This window comes from Salmo salar, chromosome 23 (genome assembly GCF_965601325.2).
Source record: "Salmo salar chromosome 23, fSalSal1, whole genome shotgun sequence".
NCBI lineage: Eukaryota > Metazoa > Chordata > Actinopteri > Salmoniformes > Salmonidae > Salmo > Salmo salar.
In genome coordinates this window covers 34,379,639-34,398,785 of record NC_138313.1, presented here as the reverse complement: position 1 = coordinate 34,398,785, position 19,147 = coordinate 34,379,639, and the positions used below count along the sequence as shown (strand labels likewise).

The 19,147-nt window shown below is 42.9% G+C and overlaps 1 protein-coding gene across 2 annotated transcripts; it reads left to right on the top strand.

The window, feature by feature from the left end:
- Positions 1 to 7,349: 7,349 nt before the first annotated feature.
- LOC106584448 (spindlin-Z) lies at positions 7,350 to 13,949 on the top strand. Of its 2 annotated transcripts, none has more exons than XM_014169801.3 (5): positions 7,350 to 7,493; positions 8,202 to 8,240; positions 8,465 to 8,718; positions 8,928 to 9,161; positions 9,464 to 13,949. In XM_014169801.3, the coding sequence occupies exons 2-5, from the start codon at positions 8,221 to 8,223 to the stop codon at positions 9,667 to 9,669; spliced, it is 714 nt and encodes a 237-aa protein (XP_014025276.1). In that variant the 5' UTR covers positions 7,350 to 7,493; positions 8,202 to 8,220; the 3' UTR covers positions 9,670 to 13,949. The 2 variants fall into 2 exon arrangements, with proteins under 2 accessions (XP_014025276.1, XP_014025278.1); XM_014169803.3 differs by having other exon boundaries at positions 7,374 to 7,493; positions 8,199 to 8,240.
- Positions 13,950 to 19,147: the final 5,198 nt, after the last annotated feature.

Below are 19,147 nucleotides of genomic sequence, written 5' to 3'. Positions count from 1 at the left end.
AGCATTGCAGTAGTCCAGCCTAGAAGTAACAAAAGCATGGATTAATTTTTCTGCGTCATTTTTGGACAGAAAATTTCTGATTTTTGCAATGTTACGTAGATGGAAAAAAGCTGTCCTTGAAACAGTCTTGATATGTTCTTCAAAAGAGAGATCAGGGTCCAGAGTAACGCCGAGGTCCTTCACAGTTTTATTTGAGACGACTGTACAACCATCCAGATTAATTGTCAGATTCAACAGAAGATCTCTTTGTTTCTTGGGACCTAGAACAAGCATCTCTGTTTTGTCCGAGTTTAAAAGTAGAAAGTTTGCAGCCATCCACTTCTTTATGTCTGAAACACAGGCTTCTAGCGAGGGCAATTTTGGGGCTTCACCATGTTTCATTGAAATGTACAGCTGTGTGTCGTCTGCATAGCAGTGAAATTTAACATTATGTTTTCGAATGACATCCCCAAGAGGTAAAATATATAGTGAAAACAATAGTGGTCCTAAAACGGAACCTTGAGGAACACCGAAATTTACAATTGATTTGTCAGAGGACAAACCATTCACAGAGACAAACTGATATCTTTCCGACAGATAAGATCTAAACCAGGCCAGAACTTGTCCATGTAGACCAATTTGGGTTTCCAATCTCTCCAAAAGAATGTGGTGATCGATGGTATCAAAAGCGGCACTAAGATCTAGGAGCACGAGGACAGATGCAGAGCCTCGGTCTGACGTCATTAAAAGGTCATTTACCACCTTCACAAGTGCAGTCTCAGTGCTATGATGGGGTCTAAAACCAGACTGAAGCGTTTCGTATACATTGTTTGTCTTCAGGAAGGCAGTCAGTTGCTGTGCAACAGCTTTTTCTAAAATTTTGGAGAGGAATGGAAGATTCGATATAGGCCGATAGTTTTTTATAATTTCTGGATCAAGATTCGGCTTTTTCAAGAGAGGCTTTATTACTGCCACTTTTAGTGAGCTTGGTACACATCCGGTGGATAGAGAGCCGTTTATTATGTTCAACATAGGAGGGCCAAGCACAGGAAGCAGCTCTTTCAGTAGTTTAGTTGGAATAGGGTCCAGTATGCAGCTTGAGGGTTTGGAGGCCATGATTATTTTCATCATTGCGTCAAGAGATATAGTACTAAAACACTTTAGTATCTCCCTTGATCCTAGGTCCTGGCAGAGTTGTGCAGACTCAGGACAATGGAGCTTTGGAGGAATACCCAGATTTAAAGAGGAGTCTGTAATTTGCTTTCTAATGATCATGATCTTTTCCTCAAAGAAGTTCATAAATTTATTACTGCTGAAGTGAAAGCCATCCTCCATTTGCGAAGGCTGCTTTTTAGTTAGCTTTGCGACAGTATCAAAAGAAATTTCGGATTGTTCTTATTTTCCTCAATTAAGTTGGAAAAATAGGATGATCGAGCAGCAGTAAGGGCTCTTCGATACTGCACGGTACTGTCTTTCCAAGCTAGTCGGAAGACTTCCAGTTTGGTGTGGCGCCATTTCCGTTCCAATTTTCTGGAAGCTTGCTTCAGAGCTCGTGTATTTTCTGTATACCAGGGAGCTAGTTTCTTATGACAGATGTTTTTAGTTTTTAGGGGTGCAACTGCATCTAGGGTATTGCGCAAGGTTAAATTGAGTTCCTCGGTTAGGTGGTTAACTGATTTTTGTCCTCTGACGTCCTTGGGTAGGCAGAGGCAGTCTGGAAGGGCATCAAGGAATCTTTGGGTTGTCTGAGAATTTATAGCACGACTTTTAATGCTCCTTGGTTGGGGTCTGAGCAGATTATTTGTTGCAATTGCAAACGTAATAAAATGGTGGTCCGATAGTCCAGGATTATGAGGAAAAACATTTAGATCCACAACATTTATTCCATGGGACAAAACTAGGTCCAGAGTATGACTGTGGCAGTGAGTAGGTCCAGAGACATGTTGGACAAAACCCACTGAGTCGATGATGGCTCCGAAAGCCTTTTGGAGTGGGTCTGTGGACTTTTCCATGTGAATGTTAAAGTCACCAAAAATTAGAATATTATCTGCTATGACTACAAGATCCGATAGGAATTCAGGGAACTCAGTGAGGAACACTGCATATGGCCCAGGAGGCCTATAAACAGTAGCTATAAAAAGTGAGTGAGTAGGCTGCATAGATTTCATGACTAGAAGCTCAAAAGACGAAAACGTCATTGTTGTTTTTTTTTTTGTAAATTGAAATTTGCTATCGTAAATGTTAGCAACACCTCCGCCTTTGCCGGATGCACGGGGGGTATGGTCACTAATGTAACCTGGGGGTGAGGCCTCATTTAACACAGTAAATTCATCAGGCTTAAGCCATGTTTCAGTCAGGCCAATCACATCAAGATTATTATCAGTGATTAGTTCATTGACTATAACTGCCTTGGAAGTGAGGGATCTAACATTAAGTAACCCAATTTTGAGATGTGAGGTATCACAATCTCTTTCAATAATGGCAGGAATGGAGGAGGTCTTTATACTAGTGAGATTGCTAAAGCGAACACCGCCATTTTTAATTTTGCCCAACCTAGATCGAGGCACAGACACGGTCTCAATGGGGGAAGCTGAGCTGACTACACTGACTGTGCTAGTGGCAGACTCCACTAAGCTGGCAGGCTGGCTAACAGCCTGCTGCCTGGCCTGCACCCTATTTCATTGTGGAGCTAGAGGAGTTAGAGCCCTGTCTATGTTCGTAGATAAGATGAGAGCACCCCTCCAGCTAGGATGGAGTCCGTCACTCCTCAACAGGCCAGGCTTGGTCCTGTTTGTGGGTGAGTCCCAGAAAGAGGGCCAATTATCTACAAATTCTATCTTTTGGGAGGGGCAGAAAACAGTTTTCAACCAGCGATTGAGTTGTGAGACTCTGCTGTAGAGCTCATCACTCCCCCTAACTGGGGGAGTGATGAGCTCTACAGCAGAGTGCTAAGAGCCTCGGCGTGACCCTGGACAACACCCTGTCGTTCTCCGCTAACATCAAGGCGGTGACGGGATCCTGTAGGTTCATGCTATACAACATTCACAGAGTACGATCCTGCCTTACAAAGGAAGCGGCGCAGGTCCTAATCCAGGCACTTGTCATCTCCCGTCTGGATTACTGCAACTCCCTGTTGGCGGGGCTCCCTGCCTGTGCCATTAAACCCCTACAACTCATCCAGAACGCCGCAACCCGTCAGGTGTTCAACCTTCCCAAGTTCTCTCACGTCACCCCGCTCCTCCGCACACTCCACTGGCTTCCAGTTGAAGCTCGCAACTGCTACAAGAACATGGTGCTTGCCTACGGAGCTGTGAGGGGAACGGCACCTCCGTACCTTCAGGCTCTGATCAGGCCCTACACCCAAACAAGGGCACTGCGTTCATCCACCTCTGGCCTGCTGGCCCCCCTACCTCTGCGGAAGCACAGTTCCTGCTCAGCCAAGACAAAACTGTTCGCTGCTCTGGCACCCCAATGGTGGAACAAGCTCCCTCACGACGCCAGGACAGCGGAGTGAATCACCACCTTCCGTAGACACCTGAAACCACACCTCTTTATGGAATACCTGGGATAGGATAAAGTAATCCTTCTAACCCCCCCCCCCCCCAAAAAAAAATATATATATATACTATTGTAAAGTGGTTGTTCCACTGGATATCATAAGGTGAATGCACCAATATGTAAGTCGCTCTGGATAAGAGCGTCTGCTAAATGCCGTAAATTTAAATGTGCATCGATGACATCGTCCCCACAGTGACCATACGTACATACCCCAACCAGAAACCATGGATTACAGGCAGCATCCGCACTGAGCTAAAGGCTAGAGCTGCTGCTTTCTAGGAGCGGGACTCTAACCCGGAAGCTTATAAGAAATCCCGCTATGCCCTCCGATGAACCATCAAACAGGCAAAGTGTCAATACAGGACTAAGATCGAATCGTACTACACCGTCTCTGACGCTCGTCGGATGTGGCAGGGCCTGCAAACCATTACAGACTACAAAGGGAAGCACAGCCAAGAGCTGCCCAGTTACACAAGCCTACAGGACGAGCTAAACTACTTCTATACTCACTTCGAGGCAAATAACACTGAAACATGCATGAGAGCACTAGCTGTACCGGAAGACAGTGTGATCAGGCTCTCCGCAGCCAATGTGAGTAAGACCTTTAGATAGGTCAACATTCACAAGGCCGCAGGGCCAGACAGATTACCAGGGCGTGTACAGCGAGCATGCGCTGACAAACTAGCAAGGGTCTTCACTGACATTTTCAACCTCTCCCTGTCCGAGTCTGTAATACCAACATGTTTCAAGCAGACCACCATAGTGCCTGTGCCCAAGAACACTAAGGTAACCTGCCTAAATGACTATCCACCCGTAGCACTCACGTCTGTAGCCATGAAGTGCTTTGAAAGGCTGGTCATGGCTCACATCAACACCATCATCCCAGAAACCCTAGACTCACTCCAATTTGCATACCTCCCCAAAAGATCCACAGAGGATGCAATCTCTATTGCAATGCACACTGCCCTTTCACACCTGGACAAAAGGAACACCTATGTGAGAATGCTATTCATTGACTACAGCTCAGCATTCAACACTGTAGTGCCCTCAAAGCTCATCAATAAGCTAAGGACCCTGGGATTGAACACCTCCCTCTGCAACTGGATCCTGGACTTCCTGACGGGCCGCCCCAAGGTGGTAAGGATAGGTAGCAACACATCCGCCATGCTGATCCTCAATACATAGGGCCCTTCAGGGGTGCGTGCTCAGCCCCCTCCTGTACTCCCTGTTCACTCATGACTGCACGGACAGGCACGACTCCAACACCATCATTAAAATGTCCGATGACACAACAGTGGTAGGCCTGAACACAGACAACAAAGAGCCAGCCTACAGGGAGGAGATCAGAGACCTGGCCGTGTGGTGCCAGGTCAACAACCTCTCCCACAACGGGATTAAGACAAAGGAAATCATTGTGGACTACAGGAAAAAGAGGACCGAGCACGCCCCCATTCTCATCGTCGGGGCTGCAGTGGAGCAGGTTCAGAGCTTCAAGTTCGTTGGTGTCCACATCACCAACCAACTAACATGGTCCAAGCACACCATGACAGTCGCGAAGAGGGCACGACAAAACCTATTCCCCCTCAGGAGACTGAAAATATTTGGCATGGGTCCTCAGATCCTCAAAAGGTTCTACAGCTGCACCATCGAGAGCATCCTGACTGGTTGCATCACTGCCTGGTATGGCAACTGCTCGGCCTCCGACCGCAAGGCACGACAGAGGGTAATGCGAACGACCCAGTACATCACTGGGGCCAAGCTTCCTGCCATCCAAGACCTCAAAGACTCCAGTCACCCTAGTCATAGACTGTTCTCTCTGCTACCACACAGCAAGTGGTACCGGAGCCAAGTCTAAATCCAAGAGGCTTCTAAACAGCTTCTACCCCCAAGCCATAAGACTCCTGAACATCTAGTCAAATGGCTATCCAGACTATTCGCATTGCCCCCTCCTCCCCTCACCACTGCCACTCTCTGTTGTCATCTATGCATAGTCACTTTAATTAATTAACTCTACTTACATGTACAATTTAAACTGAGCCATGTTGGTTTAAAAAGCTGACTCTTCCAAATGAAAAATGGATCACTTTGATCACTTACCTCAACTAACCGGTGCCCCGCAAATTAGTATCTGTACCGGCACCCCCCTCTATATATTCTTATTTTTTTTACTGCTCCTCTTTAAATACTTGTTACTTTTATCTCTTATTCTTATCCATATTTCTTAAACTGCTCTGTCGGTTAGAGGCTCGTAAGTAAGCATTTCACTGTAAGGTCTACCTACACCTTTTGTATTCGGTGCATGTGACTAATTAAAAAAAAATATATATATTTCACCTTTATTTAACCATGTAGGCCAGTTGAAAACATGTTCTCATTTACAACTATGACCTGGCCAAGATAAAACAAAGCAGTGCGACAAAAACAACATCACAGAGTTACACATGGGATAAACAAACATACAGTCAATAACACAATAGAAAAATCTGTATACAGTGTGTGCAAATGAAGTAATGAGGTAAGGCAATAAATAGGCCAATAGTGGCGAAGTTATTACAATTGATCAATTTACACTGGAGTTATATATGTGCAGATGAGGATGTGCAAGTAGAAATACTGGTGTGCAAAAGAGCAGAAAAACAAAAACACATATGGGTATGAGGTAGGTAGTTGGTTGGATGGGCTATTTACAGATGGGTGTACAGGTGTACAGCTGCAGCGATTGGTTAGCTGCTCTGATATCTGACGCTTAAAGTTAGTGAGGAGATATGTCTCCAGTGATTTTTGCAGTTCGTTCCAGTCATTGGCAGCAGAGAACTGGAAGGAAAGGCGGACAAAGGGGGAATTGGCTTTGGGGATGACCAGTGAAATATACCTGCTGGAGCGCGTGCTACGGGTGGGTGTTGCTATGGTGACCAGTGAGCTGAGATAAGGCAGAGCTTTACCTAGCAAAGACTTATAGATGACCTGGAGCCAGTGGTTTTTGCGACGAATATGTAGGGAGGACCAGCCAACGAAAGCATACAGGTCGAGTGGTGGGTAGTATATGGAGCTTTGGTGACAAAATGGATGGCACTGTGATAGACTGCATCCATTTTATTGAGTAGAGTGTTGGAGGCTATTTTGTAAATGACATCGCCGAAGTCAAGGATCGGTAGGATAGTCAGTTTTACGAGGGTATCTTTGGCAGCATGAGTGAAATAGGAAGCCGATTCTAGATTTAACTTTGGATTGGAGATGCTTAATGTGAACCTGGAAGAAGAGTTTACAGTTTAGCCAGACACATAGGTACAATAACATTTGATTTGATGTTCACAGTTAGCCATTGTTATGTTAAATAATTGTTATCAAATATAGGTAACAGTAACACCAGTGACAAAAAGGCAGCACAAGCATTTTTATTTGTATTTAATGTAGTAAAAATATAAAAATACATTAAGATGTCATTTATGTTGATTCATAATGTAAAGGGGTAAAAGTAATAATGTAAAGGACTATAAGTTTTGGTGAAATATATATATATATATTATATTTTACCAAAACTTATAGTCAGGTAATAGTTAACCCCTTTACATTATGAATCAACATAAATATATATATTAAAGTTGTCTGGTCAAAAAGTCACAATTTTCGTAGAACGACCCTGAAAAAAAAAAAAAATGAATATATATATATATATATATCGTTGTCTGGTCAAAAAGTCACCATTTTCGTAGAACGACCCTGAACGAAACCTGCGGTCATCACCACAATGACAACAATTCCCATTGTTCATTGCGCTGACTTTCACCTATCTATCAACGGACATCGCTCCTCGAGGTTCTATGGGGGCTGTAGTTATTTTTTTCCCACGGAAGTATCCTCCCATTTTCCATAGGTTTCGCAAGGTTTGCATTGACGGTAGTGTGCGTTTCTCTGTTGGAAGAATTTAGTCGTTTTGGCATGAAATTCGTGTACAGGTAATATGATATTTATGGGAGAGAATCCATCGTGTTATTGATTATTTATCGGGGACATTAACACAGATTTAGATTTTCTTGTGCGCCGAACAACAGCATATCGTGGAGTTGACATCAATACAATAATTATTGATAACCTATTACGATCAAACAGTGCTTGTGGCGCGCATTTTCCATGTCTCATCAGCAGTGTGTGCGATAGGCTAGCACTGGGTCACATAGTAACATTGACGATGTTACATTTGTGATACAATCGTTGTGGCGAATTTAAATTGGCTACACTCCTGTCATTTATGCATGTGGGATACAGTGGTGTTGACTGACGTATTTTTCTTGAAGTTGAATAGCACTTCTCTTGATCTGTCATAGCCAACTTGCAGTCTATGAGTTTGTTTTTCCTGATCCCGGTTGTGTATCTTCAAATAGTTAGTTACATGAATTATTATAGATTATGAAATGTGGGGTAAAGATGTATAACTGCGGCAGTTTTGTTCTGCATTGGTTGCAGTGACCTCCATGGATGCAATGCATACAAGGAAATAACCAGGAAGTTATTCAGACATGCTAAGCCATTGGCTGCTCTGGTTGTCTGTCTCAACCACTACTGTACACATAACAGCTCAGTCTCTTTCTAAGATTAGCATTATCTTTCTGAAAATGGCTGTTTTTCTCCCAATCTCTGAACATTTCTGTTTCTTCACTCAGCAGTATTTGAAGTTTTGGAGGCATGTCCAAGAAAAGGGGCAGGTATGTGTAAACATGTTGTTTTCTGTAAATATGTTATCATGACATGCACACTTTGGGATTTTCCTCTTTCCAGACTGTCAGGGTAAGCTACACTAGGCTTCACTTATGAGCAAATATGAATTGTTTAACTCTCATAATAACGTGTAAAATATGTCCCACTTCCTTGTGAAATTATCCTATGAGTTTGCATATCCAACTATGACATACATAAATTGTGTCCCCAGAAAGCGGAGTAGCGGGGAGCTGAGTGACACCACAGTGATGACCCCTGACCCCAACAGTCTCCTAGGAGTGAGAATACAACACAACTGGAGGGAGAAGGGCAACCAGAGCAAATGGAAAGGCACCGTCCTGGACCGTCTCAGTGTCAACCCCTCACTATTCATGGTCAAGTACGACGGGTTTGACTGCGTCTACGGCATCGAGCTATTCAAGGACGAAAGGGTGTCTAATCTACAGGTCCTCACAGAGAAACTTGGTGAGTGTTGTGAATATGATGGGTTTGACTCCTTTTTTAGATCAGGCATCATATCCTCTGCTCTGAGTAATACAAAAACTGCATAATTTGGTTTGCACAGGTTATGACGTGTTCTTATTGTATATCTGCTACTGCATGATCAGACAGCAGGGACACAGTGGTTATGCGATGTTGGTCTCTGCCTTGACGACACTTATCTGCTTCCTCAGTCAACAACAAGATCAAGGTTCCTCACGGGGCAGAGGATTTGGTAGGCAAAGCGGTGGAGCACCTTTTTGAGAAGGAGGATGGAGAGAAGAATGAGTGGCGAGGCATGGTCCTCTCCAGAGCTCCCATTATGACTAACTGGTATTACATCACCTATGAGAAGGACCCAGTGCTATACATGTACCAGCTGTGGGACGATTATGCCGAGGGAGATCTCAGGATCTTACCTGAAGCAGGTATTGACCATTTCTCAGCTTCAGTATCATCTCCACCTGCAGCAGAGTGTTCAGATACTTCCCCCTACAGAGAACTGGAGAGAGGCTGATTACAGAGTACAACTTGTTTATTCTTTACACACCAATTATAGGATAGTGGATTTAGGAGGGTTACTTTACAGTATTTGCTGTGTTTGTTCTTGTAGAAAGGACAAATATTTATCTATGAATACTTATAAGCATAACATATTTTGATAATTCCCCTAAGCAGATTTCAAGAACAGACCCCTAGCATTGACATTATTCATTGTTTTTCCCTCTAGAAAATAAGCACTTGCTTCCGGCCGACCGAAAGCCAGGCGAGGAGACTGAGAGTCTTGTGGGTAAGCAGGTGGAGTATGTTACTGACAAAGGTGTGAAGCGAACAGGCCTAGTGATCTACCAAGTCCCTGCCAAGCCCTCTGTATACTACATCAAATACGACGATGACTTTCACATCCATGTCTACGACCTGGTCAAGACCACATAGGACACTTCTTTACTCACTCCATCGCTTACTTTTCACTTATCCTCCTCTCTCTATCTCTCGAACTCTCTAAAGGCCCTGGAGGGTTTAACAGTTATGCTTTGTCATTCAGGAAGTGCAATCTATTAGTCCACATTCAATCTAGTTCTATGATATGCACAGCAGAACTGTAGCAATGCTATTGTAGGCCACTAGGAGGAGGGTGGGAACGTGTACACTTGGAAGGACCTTTTTACCCTCCCCACTTCTTTGGTTACCCCATTTTGTGGTTGTGCTCCACCGTAGACTCACATCTTGGACAGTCCAGGAGTGCACCTTGCCCTATGACAGACTCACATCTTGGACAGTCCAGGAGTGCACCTTGCCCTATGACAGACTCACATCTTGGACAGTCCAGGAGTGCACCTTGCCCTATGACAGACTTACAGTATAGTGCAAGAACGACCACATTTCAATTGTTTCTCACATCTTGATGCTTAATTCAAAGCAGAACTGAATTATATATTATAAAACTAAAAGCTGCCCCCAGTAGCCATTCATATTTGTTCCTTGAATGACCAAACAGTGAGCATGATGTATAAGTGATTATTTGTAGAGACTAGTTTGAGCTGTTTTGTTCAGTGAAGTGTTAGCTTTGAAAGTGAAATGCAGTAAGCTGTGATGCCCCTGAAAGCATCATTACATTTTTTTGTTGTCTTTATTAATAGGCAACTAACTTTGTTTGATTTGTGTCAGTCAGTTCATAGACAATCATTCCTTGATAAACCCACAGTGCTATCATTGGATTCATAGCACTGGGTTGCACTGGCCTAGGAGTAGTGTATAGCAGTGTTTCCCAACTCCAGTCCTCGAGTACCCCCAACAGCACACCATTTTGTTGTTGGCCCGGACAAACTCACCTGATTCAGCTCATTGAGGGCTTGATGATTAGTTAACCATTGGAATCTGTGTGCTTGTCCAGGGCTACAACAAAAATCTTTGCTGTTGGGGTTATTGGACGACTGGAGTTGAGAAGCACTGCTGTGTGGTGATGGTTCAAACACTATTTTGAACTGCCTCAAATAACACTCATAATGCTGAATCAAGACTTGTTAGAAACAAGGAATACAGGTTTTCATAAAGTTAGGGCCGAGAGTTTTTCTTGACCACACAACCTGATGAGTTGTCCAGATCAGGAAAACTCCTCACCCTAACAATACCTGACATGTTCAAAACATCATCAGACTGTATGATTAGCTTGAGGAGTAGAATAGAGGCAGGGCTTTACACTACATTCTGATCTTCAATAGAAAATAAACAAGCATCATAAAGTGCCTTCAGGCTGATCATGTTGCCATACTCTATATGTTTGCTAACCTCTCACAATTTTATTCTGTTTAATGTTAAAGCCACTATTTGGTCAGTATTAGTAAAAGTAAAAAATGCTCGAAAGAAACAAATGTGTCAAAGACTACGTGACAAGGTTGTTGCTATTGTCGGTTTGTATTAGAGAATATGTGCAATGTTGGCAGTTAATGCAGTATACAATAATGTCCCCCAATATAACATCCATGACCAACAACAACAAGTGGTATATTGTAGCAATGGTAAACCATAATGGTAAAACGCATGGAGAAAATAAAACATTTATGACACGGCATACAGTATTTCATCTGTAACTTTAGATTGTGTTGTAAATGTATGCTGTTGTGATTACTCCCGTTATATTGTAAATATCCCATTGAAACACCAGCTTTAAAACCCATCTAGAAATCTCACTTAGAGAAATGCAGCAAAGACAGCTTCCAAAAAATCCTTAGGCCTGGTCCCTTGAGAGGAAAAATACAAGTTTTCACTTTTTAATCTTATTTTAAAGACTTGGGAGCTACACTCCATAATGTAATCCCAGGAAGCCCAAAACTCCAATGGACTGGCTAGGAGAATTCAGATTTACAGTCTCCTGTCCTACTCACCACTCCAGGGTATCCAGTCCAGGGTATCCAGTCTATCTCTTTACACAGTACATTGGTCCATGGTGCATAAGGGTCATTGTACTTAGGCTGTGTTTAGACAGGCAGCCAATTCTGATCTTGTTTTTCACTAATTGGTCTTTTGACCAATCAGATTAGCTCTGAAAAAGATCTGTGAAAGGATCTGATGTGATTGGTCAAAAGACCAATTAGCGAGAAATAAATACTGAATTGGGCTGCCAGTATAAATGTAGCCTTTTATTGTCAGATGTGCATGCATAACTTGAATGCAACCAAGCATATTGGTTATGACAGTTGCAGAGGTATAATATGATATATCTGGCAGATAATTTTGTGGCAGTCTTTGCAGTCCAATTTTAGTAAAATATTTAGCTAGAAAATGTGACTGTAAAAAAATACAATTGTCAGGGCTTATCTATAGACGGGTTAGCTGACGTCACGAAAACGATGCGCACGCTTCAATGGGGCAGAAGACAGTGTGTTGTGATTCTGGATGGTCAGATAGCTAGCAAAAATGTCAAGAACCTGCCACGTGGGGAATCTGTAGGGCTCGTTTACCTAGTTCTTGATACCATGTCTTGTTTTGAGGCGTTTTGACTGATGTCACATCTATGCTAATATTCTGTAACGTTATATTTGAGGGACAAGTGTATGGGGTCAATTTCACGCTATAATTATTGAATTCAAAAATATAAAAAAAATGTGAACATGAAAAATAAAGTTGGGAATGTAAACATATTTTAGAGAACGGGTGAAATAATGGATGTTGAAATCAAAAACCAAACAATTGAAAGCAAAATGTATAGAATTGGAAACACAAATAAGACAAACTTTTAAGCAAATAATTTTAAAGCGAGAGCAAAACTCTATGACAAATTATATATATTTTTTATTTGAAAACGAATGCAAAAATAGTTTTCGGTTAAACTTTCAACCAATCCTATTGAATACATTTTGCCTACGCTCTTGCCTGCATGTGCTACCTTTTTGTTACGCAACTCGTATCTTTGCTTTCTATGTCCGTTTCTTTGCTCTCACTGCCAGTCTTTTCGATTGTAAGTTTTGGCATTATTTTTCCGTGAAGAGCGGGGTTTAGAGGGATGCGTAGACAATGAGTCTCCATTGGTCCACTCGTTTTGGATTGACGGTTCGTCTTAACCCAATCAATGAACATGATAGACAGGCTTTTTTTCTATTACCTACTTAGGTAGACGGTCTGACGTCACCTGGTTTTAGGGTTTTAGCTAACGTACTTCAAAATTGTCAGTCACGGGTCAATAATGTACGGATATTAGAAGCATGTCTATCTAATACATTTAATGACAAACCATCTAACTACTTAGGTAAACATATGACTTACACCTGCGCCAAACGTTGTGCAACAGGTTATTCATATGTTTACCTAAGTAGTTAGATGGTTTGTCATTAAATGTATTAGATAGACATGCTTCTAATATCCATACATTATTGACCCGTGACTGACAATTTTGAAGTACGTTAGCTAAAACCAGGTGACGTCAGACCGTCTACTTAGACAAGCTTTTTTTCTATTACCTACTTATCGTGTTCATTGATTGGGTTAAGACGAACCGTCACTCCAAAACTAGTGGACCAATGGAGACTCATTGTCTACACCTCCCTCTAAACCCCGCTCTTCACGGAAAAATAATGTCAAAACTCACAATCGAAAAGACTGGCAGTGAAAGCAAAGAAACAGCCAACAAAAGCAAAGATACGAGTAGCGTAACCAAAAGGTAGTACATGCAGGCAAGAGCGTAGGCAAAATGTATTCAACAGGATTGGTTGCTGGGAAAGTTTAACCGAAAACAATTTTTGCATTCGTTTTCAAATATATATATATATTTTTACCATTTGTCATAGTTTTCCTCTCGCTTTAAAATGATTTGCTTACAAGTTTTTGGCTTTTGATGTCTCATTTTTGTTTACAATTCTATACATTTTGCTTTCAATTGTTTGGTTTTTCATTTCAACATCCATTATTTCACCCGTCCTCGAAAATATGTTTACATTCTCAACTTTATTTTTCATGTTGACGTTATATTTTATTTTGAATTCAATACATATGGAGTGAAATTGACCCCATACAAGTGCTCATTGTGCACATTTATGTTTTCAATAAACATTGGAGACAAAATATAGTTTGTCAAAAATCTAAGCCAACCCTGTATGTTTTGCCCCATAGTTGCGTACGTGTCGGTTTTGTTGCTAAACTACCAATCTCTTAATGCTACTTGTATCACCACCATTTGTGTTGTGGTGTTTCTATGTACAGTAAAATGAAACTCCAAAAGATTGTGTGCACTCTTCTGTTATTGTTCATCTTTCTTTCTTTTTTTTTTTTACTCCTCCCAGGTCTGGAGTTGTAGCAATCCATAACACATTTGTGTAATTGTTATGTCATGAGTAATACATTATTTTATTTTTTTGCACATCCCTTTTCTCTGCCATTTTTCACCCATTGGATGTGATTTAGGTTCAGAATGATGTACAGTTGTGATTTAATTTGACTGAAACTTTTAAAAACCCCACTCCCCCCAAAGTTATAGGACTTTGAGGCAGTATACATTGTAGAATGTAATTAATAATACTACTGACCCAACCTCACATCCAAGTACTTTACCTAAGTAGGCTATGACATATCTTAAAGTGCTTTCCAACCAGGGGTACGAGGACCCCTGCGGGTATTTGGCCTTTCCACAGGGAGTACATGAGAAGACGCATGAGACCATAGGCCAGGGTTCCCCACCTGGCAGCCCGCAGGGGTTTTTATTTGTCCCCCCCAAGTTGAGCCTCCCTTCCAAAAATAATAATATATTTTGTATTTTAGACATAAGGCTGTAAAAATACCAGCAAATCAGCTACAAGTGATTTTAATTTAATTTTGGAAATCTGTTCCAAAGTATTCCCACACATAAGAGAGATATGTGATCATACTGTACAGTGCCTTCGGGAAGTATTCAGACCCCTTGACTTTTTCCACATTTTGTCACGTTACAGCCTTATTCTGAAATGAATTAAATAAAACAATTTCCTCACCATCTACACACAATACCCCATAATGACAACACGAAATAGGTTTTTGGAAATGTTAGCAAATTGATGACATACTTATTTACGTATGTATTCCGACCCTTTGCTATTAGACTTGAAATTGAGCTCAGGTGCATTCTGATTCCATTGATCATCCATGATGTTTTTACAACTTGATTGGAGTCCGCCTGAGGTAAATTCAATTGATTGGACATGATTTGGAAAGGCCCACACCTGTCTATATAAGTTGACAGTGCATGTCAGAGCAAGAACCAAGCAATGACGTCGAAGGAATTGTCCGTAGAGCGCCGAGACAGGATTGTGTCGAGGCACAGATCTGGGGAAAACATTTCCACAGCATTGAAGGTCCCTAAGAACACAGTGGCCTCCATCATTCTTAAATGGAAGAAGTTTGGAACCACCAAGAGCTGGCCACCCGGTCAAACGGAGCAATCGGGGGGGAGAAGGGCCTTGGTCAGGGAGGTGACCAAGAACCCGATGGTCACTGACAGAGCTCTAGAGTTCCTCTGTGGAGATGGGAGAACCTTCCAGAAGGACAACCATCTCTGCAGCACTCCACCAAGTAGGCCTTTATGGTAGTGTGGCAAGACGGAAGCTACTCCTCAGTAAGACACATGACAGCCCGCTTGGAGTTGGCCAAAGACTTTGCCAAAAGACTCTCAGACCATGAGAAACAAGATTCTCTGGTCTGAGGAAACCAAGTTAGAATTTTTTGGCCTGAATGCCAAGTGCCACGTCTGGAGGATACCTGGCAACATCACTACAGTGAAGCATGTTTTTCAGCTGCAGGGACTGGGAGACTAGTTAGGATTGAGGCAAAGATGAACAGAGCAAAGTACAGAGAGATCCTTGATGAAAACCTGCTCCAGAGCACTCAGGACCTCAAGCTTGGGCGAAGGTTCACCTTCCAACAAGTCAACAACCCTAAGCACACAGTCAAGACAGGCAACATCCGCACTGAGCTAAAGGGTAGAGCTGCCGCTTTCAAAGAGCGGGACTCTAACCCGGAAGCTTATAAGAAATCCCGCTATGCTCTCAGATGAACCATCAAAGGCAAAGCGTCAATACAGGACTAAGATCGAATCGTACTACACTGGCTCCGACGCGTCGGATGTGGCAGGGCTTGCAAACTATTACAGACTACAAAGGGAAGCACAGACGAGAGCTTCCCAGTGACACAAGCCTACCAGACAAGCTAAATTACTTCTATGCTCGCTTCGAGGCAAGTAACACTGAAACATGCATGAGAACATCAACTGTTCCGGAGACTGTGTGATCATGCTCTCCGCAGCTGATGTAAGGCCTTTAAACAGGTCAACAGTCACAAGGCCGCAGGGCCAGACGGATTACCAGGACACGTACTCCGAGCATGCGCTGGCCAACTGGCAAGTGTCTTCACTGACATTTTCAACCTCTCCCTGTCCGAGTCTGTAATACCAACATGTTTCAAGCAGACCACCATAGTCCCTGTGCCCAAGAACACTAAGGTAACCTGCCTAAAGGACTACCGACCCGTAGCACTCATGTCTGTAGCCATGAAGTGCCTTCCCTGTAGCTCAGTTGGTAGAGCATGGTGTTTGCAACACCAGGGTTGTGGGTTCGATTCCCACGGGGGGCCAGCACAGGAAAAAAAAAATGTATGAAATTAAATGTATGCATTCACTACTGTAAGTCGCTCCGGATAAGAGCGTCTGCTAAATGACTAAAAAAAAAAAAAAAAAAAAAGGGCTTTGAAAGGCTGGTCATGGCTCACATCAACACCATTATCCCAGAAACCCTAGAACCACTCCAATTTGCATACTGCCCCAACAGATCCACAGATGATGCAATCTCTATTGCACTCCACACTGCCCTTTCACACCTGGACAAAAGGAACACCTATGTGAGAATGCTATTCATTGACTACAGCTCAGCATTCAACACCATAGTGCCCTCAAAGCTCATCACGAAGCTGAGGACCCTGGGACTAAACACCTCTCTCTGCAACTGGACCCTGGACTTCCTGACGGGCCGCACCCAGGTGGTAAGGGTAGGTAACAACACATCCGCCACGCTGATCCTCAACACGGGCGCCCCTCAGGGGTGCGCTCTCAGTCCCCTCCTGTACTCCCTGTTCACTCATGACAGCACAGTCAGGCACGACTCCAACACAATCATTAAGTTTGCAGACGACACACTAGTGGTAGACCTGATCACCGACAATGACGAGACAGCCTACAGGGAGGAGGTCAGAGACTTGACCGTGTGGTCCAAGGGCAACAACCTCTCCCTCAACATGATCAAGACAGAGGAGATGATTGTGGACTACAGGAAAAGGAGGCCCAAGCATGCCCCCATTCTCATCGACGGGGCTGTAGTGAAGCAGGTTGAGAGCTTCAAGTATCTTGGCATCCACATCACCAACAAACTAACATGGTCCAAGTACACCAAGACTCCCGAGTGGTGCAGCGGTCTGGGCTCCCGAGTGGCGCAGCGGTCTAAGGCACTGCATCTCAGTGCAAGAAGCATCACTATTGTCCCTGGTTTGAATCCAGGCTGTATGACATCCGGCCGTGATTGGGAGTCCTATAGGGTGGCGCACAATTGGCCCAGCGTCATCCAGGTTTAGCCGGGTTGGGCCGTCATTGTAAATAAGGATTTGTTCTTAACTGACTTAACATGTTTTTTAAAAAAAACTTTAAAAAAAAAGAAAGACTGTCGTGAAGCTGGCACGACAACCTATTCCCCCTCAGGAGACTGAAAAGATTTGGCATGGGTCCTCAGATCGTCAAAAAGGTTCTCCAGCTGCACCATCGAGAGCATCCTGACGGGTTGCATCACTGCCTGGTATGGCAACTGCTCGGCCTCCGACCACAAGGCACTACAGAGGGTAGTGCGTACGGCCAAGTACATCACTGGTGGCCAAGCTTCCTGCCATCCAGGACCTCTATACAAGCCAGTGTCAGAGGAAGGCCCTAAAAATGGTCAAAGACTCCAGCCACCCTAGCCATAGACTGTTCTCTCTGCTACCGCATGGCAAGCGGTACTGGAGCGCCAAATCTTGGTCCAAGAGGCTTCTAAACAACTTCTACCCCCAAGCCATAAGACTCCTGAACATCTAATCAAATGGCTACCCAGACTATTTTCATTGCCCCCCCACCCCCCTCTTTTACCCTGCTGCTCTTTGTTATTATCTATGCATAGTCACTTTAATAACTCTACCTACATGTACATATTACCTCAACTAACCGTTGTCCCCGCACATTGACCGGTACCCCCGTATATAGCCTTGCTATTGTTATTTTACTGCTGCTCTAATTATTTGTAACTTTTTTTTTCTTAACTGCATTGTTGGTTAAGGGCTTGTAAGTAAGCATTTCACTGTAAGGTCTACACCTGTTGTATTTGACGCATGTGACAAACCTGAGATGATCTGCAGAGTAGAATGAGAGAAACTCAGGTGTGCCAAGATTGTGCCAAGCTTGTAGCTTCATACCCAAGAAGACTCGAGGCTGTAATCACTGCCAAATGTGCTTCAACAAAGTACTTGGTAAAGGGTCTGAAAACTTATGTAAATGAGATTTCATTTTTGTATTTGTAATAAATTAGCAAAAATTTCAAAACAGCGTTTGCTTTGTCATTATGGGGTATTGTGTGGATTGATGAGGGGGGGGAAAAAACTATTTCAACAATTTTAGAATAAGGCTGTAACCTAACAAAATGTGGAAAAAGTCAAGGGGTCTGACTACTTTCCGAAGGCACTGCTTCTACTTCTGTAGCGCTTGCTGTTTGGGGTTTTAGGCTGGGGTTCTGTATAGCACTTTGTGACATCCGATTTAAAAAGGTCTTTAAAAATACATTTGATTGTATATACCATACTGCTCAAAAGTTTGGGGTCACTTAAATGTCCTTGTTTTTGAAAGAAAAGCACATTTTTTGTCCATTAAAATAACTTCAAATTGATCAGAAATACAGTGTAAACACTTTGTTGTAAATGACTATTGTAGCTGGAAACGGCAGATTTATGTAATATCTACATAGACGTAGAGGCCCATTATCAGCAACCATCACTCCTGTGTTCCAATGGCACGTTGTGTTAGCTAATCCAAGTTTATCATTTAAAAAGGCTAATTGATCATTAGAAAACCCTTTTGCAATTATGTTAGCACAGCTGAAAACTGTTGTACTGATTAAAGAAGCAATAAAACTGTCCTTCTTTAGACTAGTTGAGTATGTGGAGCATCAGCATTTGTGGGTTCGATTACAAGTCAAATGTCCAGAAACAAAGCACTTTCTTCTGAAACTCGTCAGTCTATTCTTGTTCTGAGAAATGTTCTGAGAAACACTTCACAAGTTTTGTTTATATTTGGTAAGTATAGTTGATTCCTGCCATAGGCTTACTGTTAAAATACACATGACGGGGTACTCCGAGCAGAGCAAAATTCAGTTGGAGCAAAAAC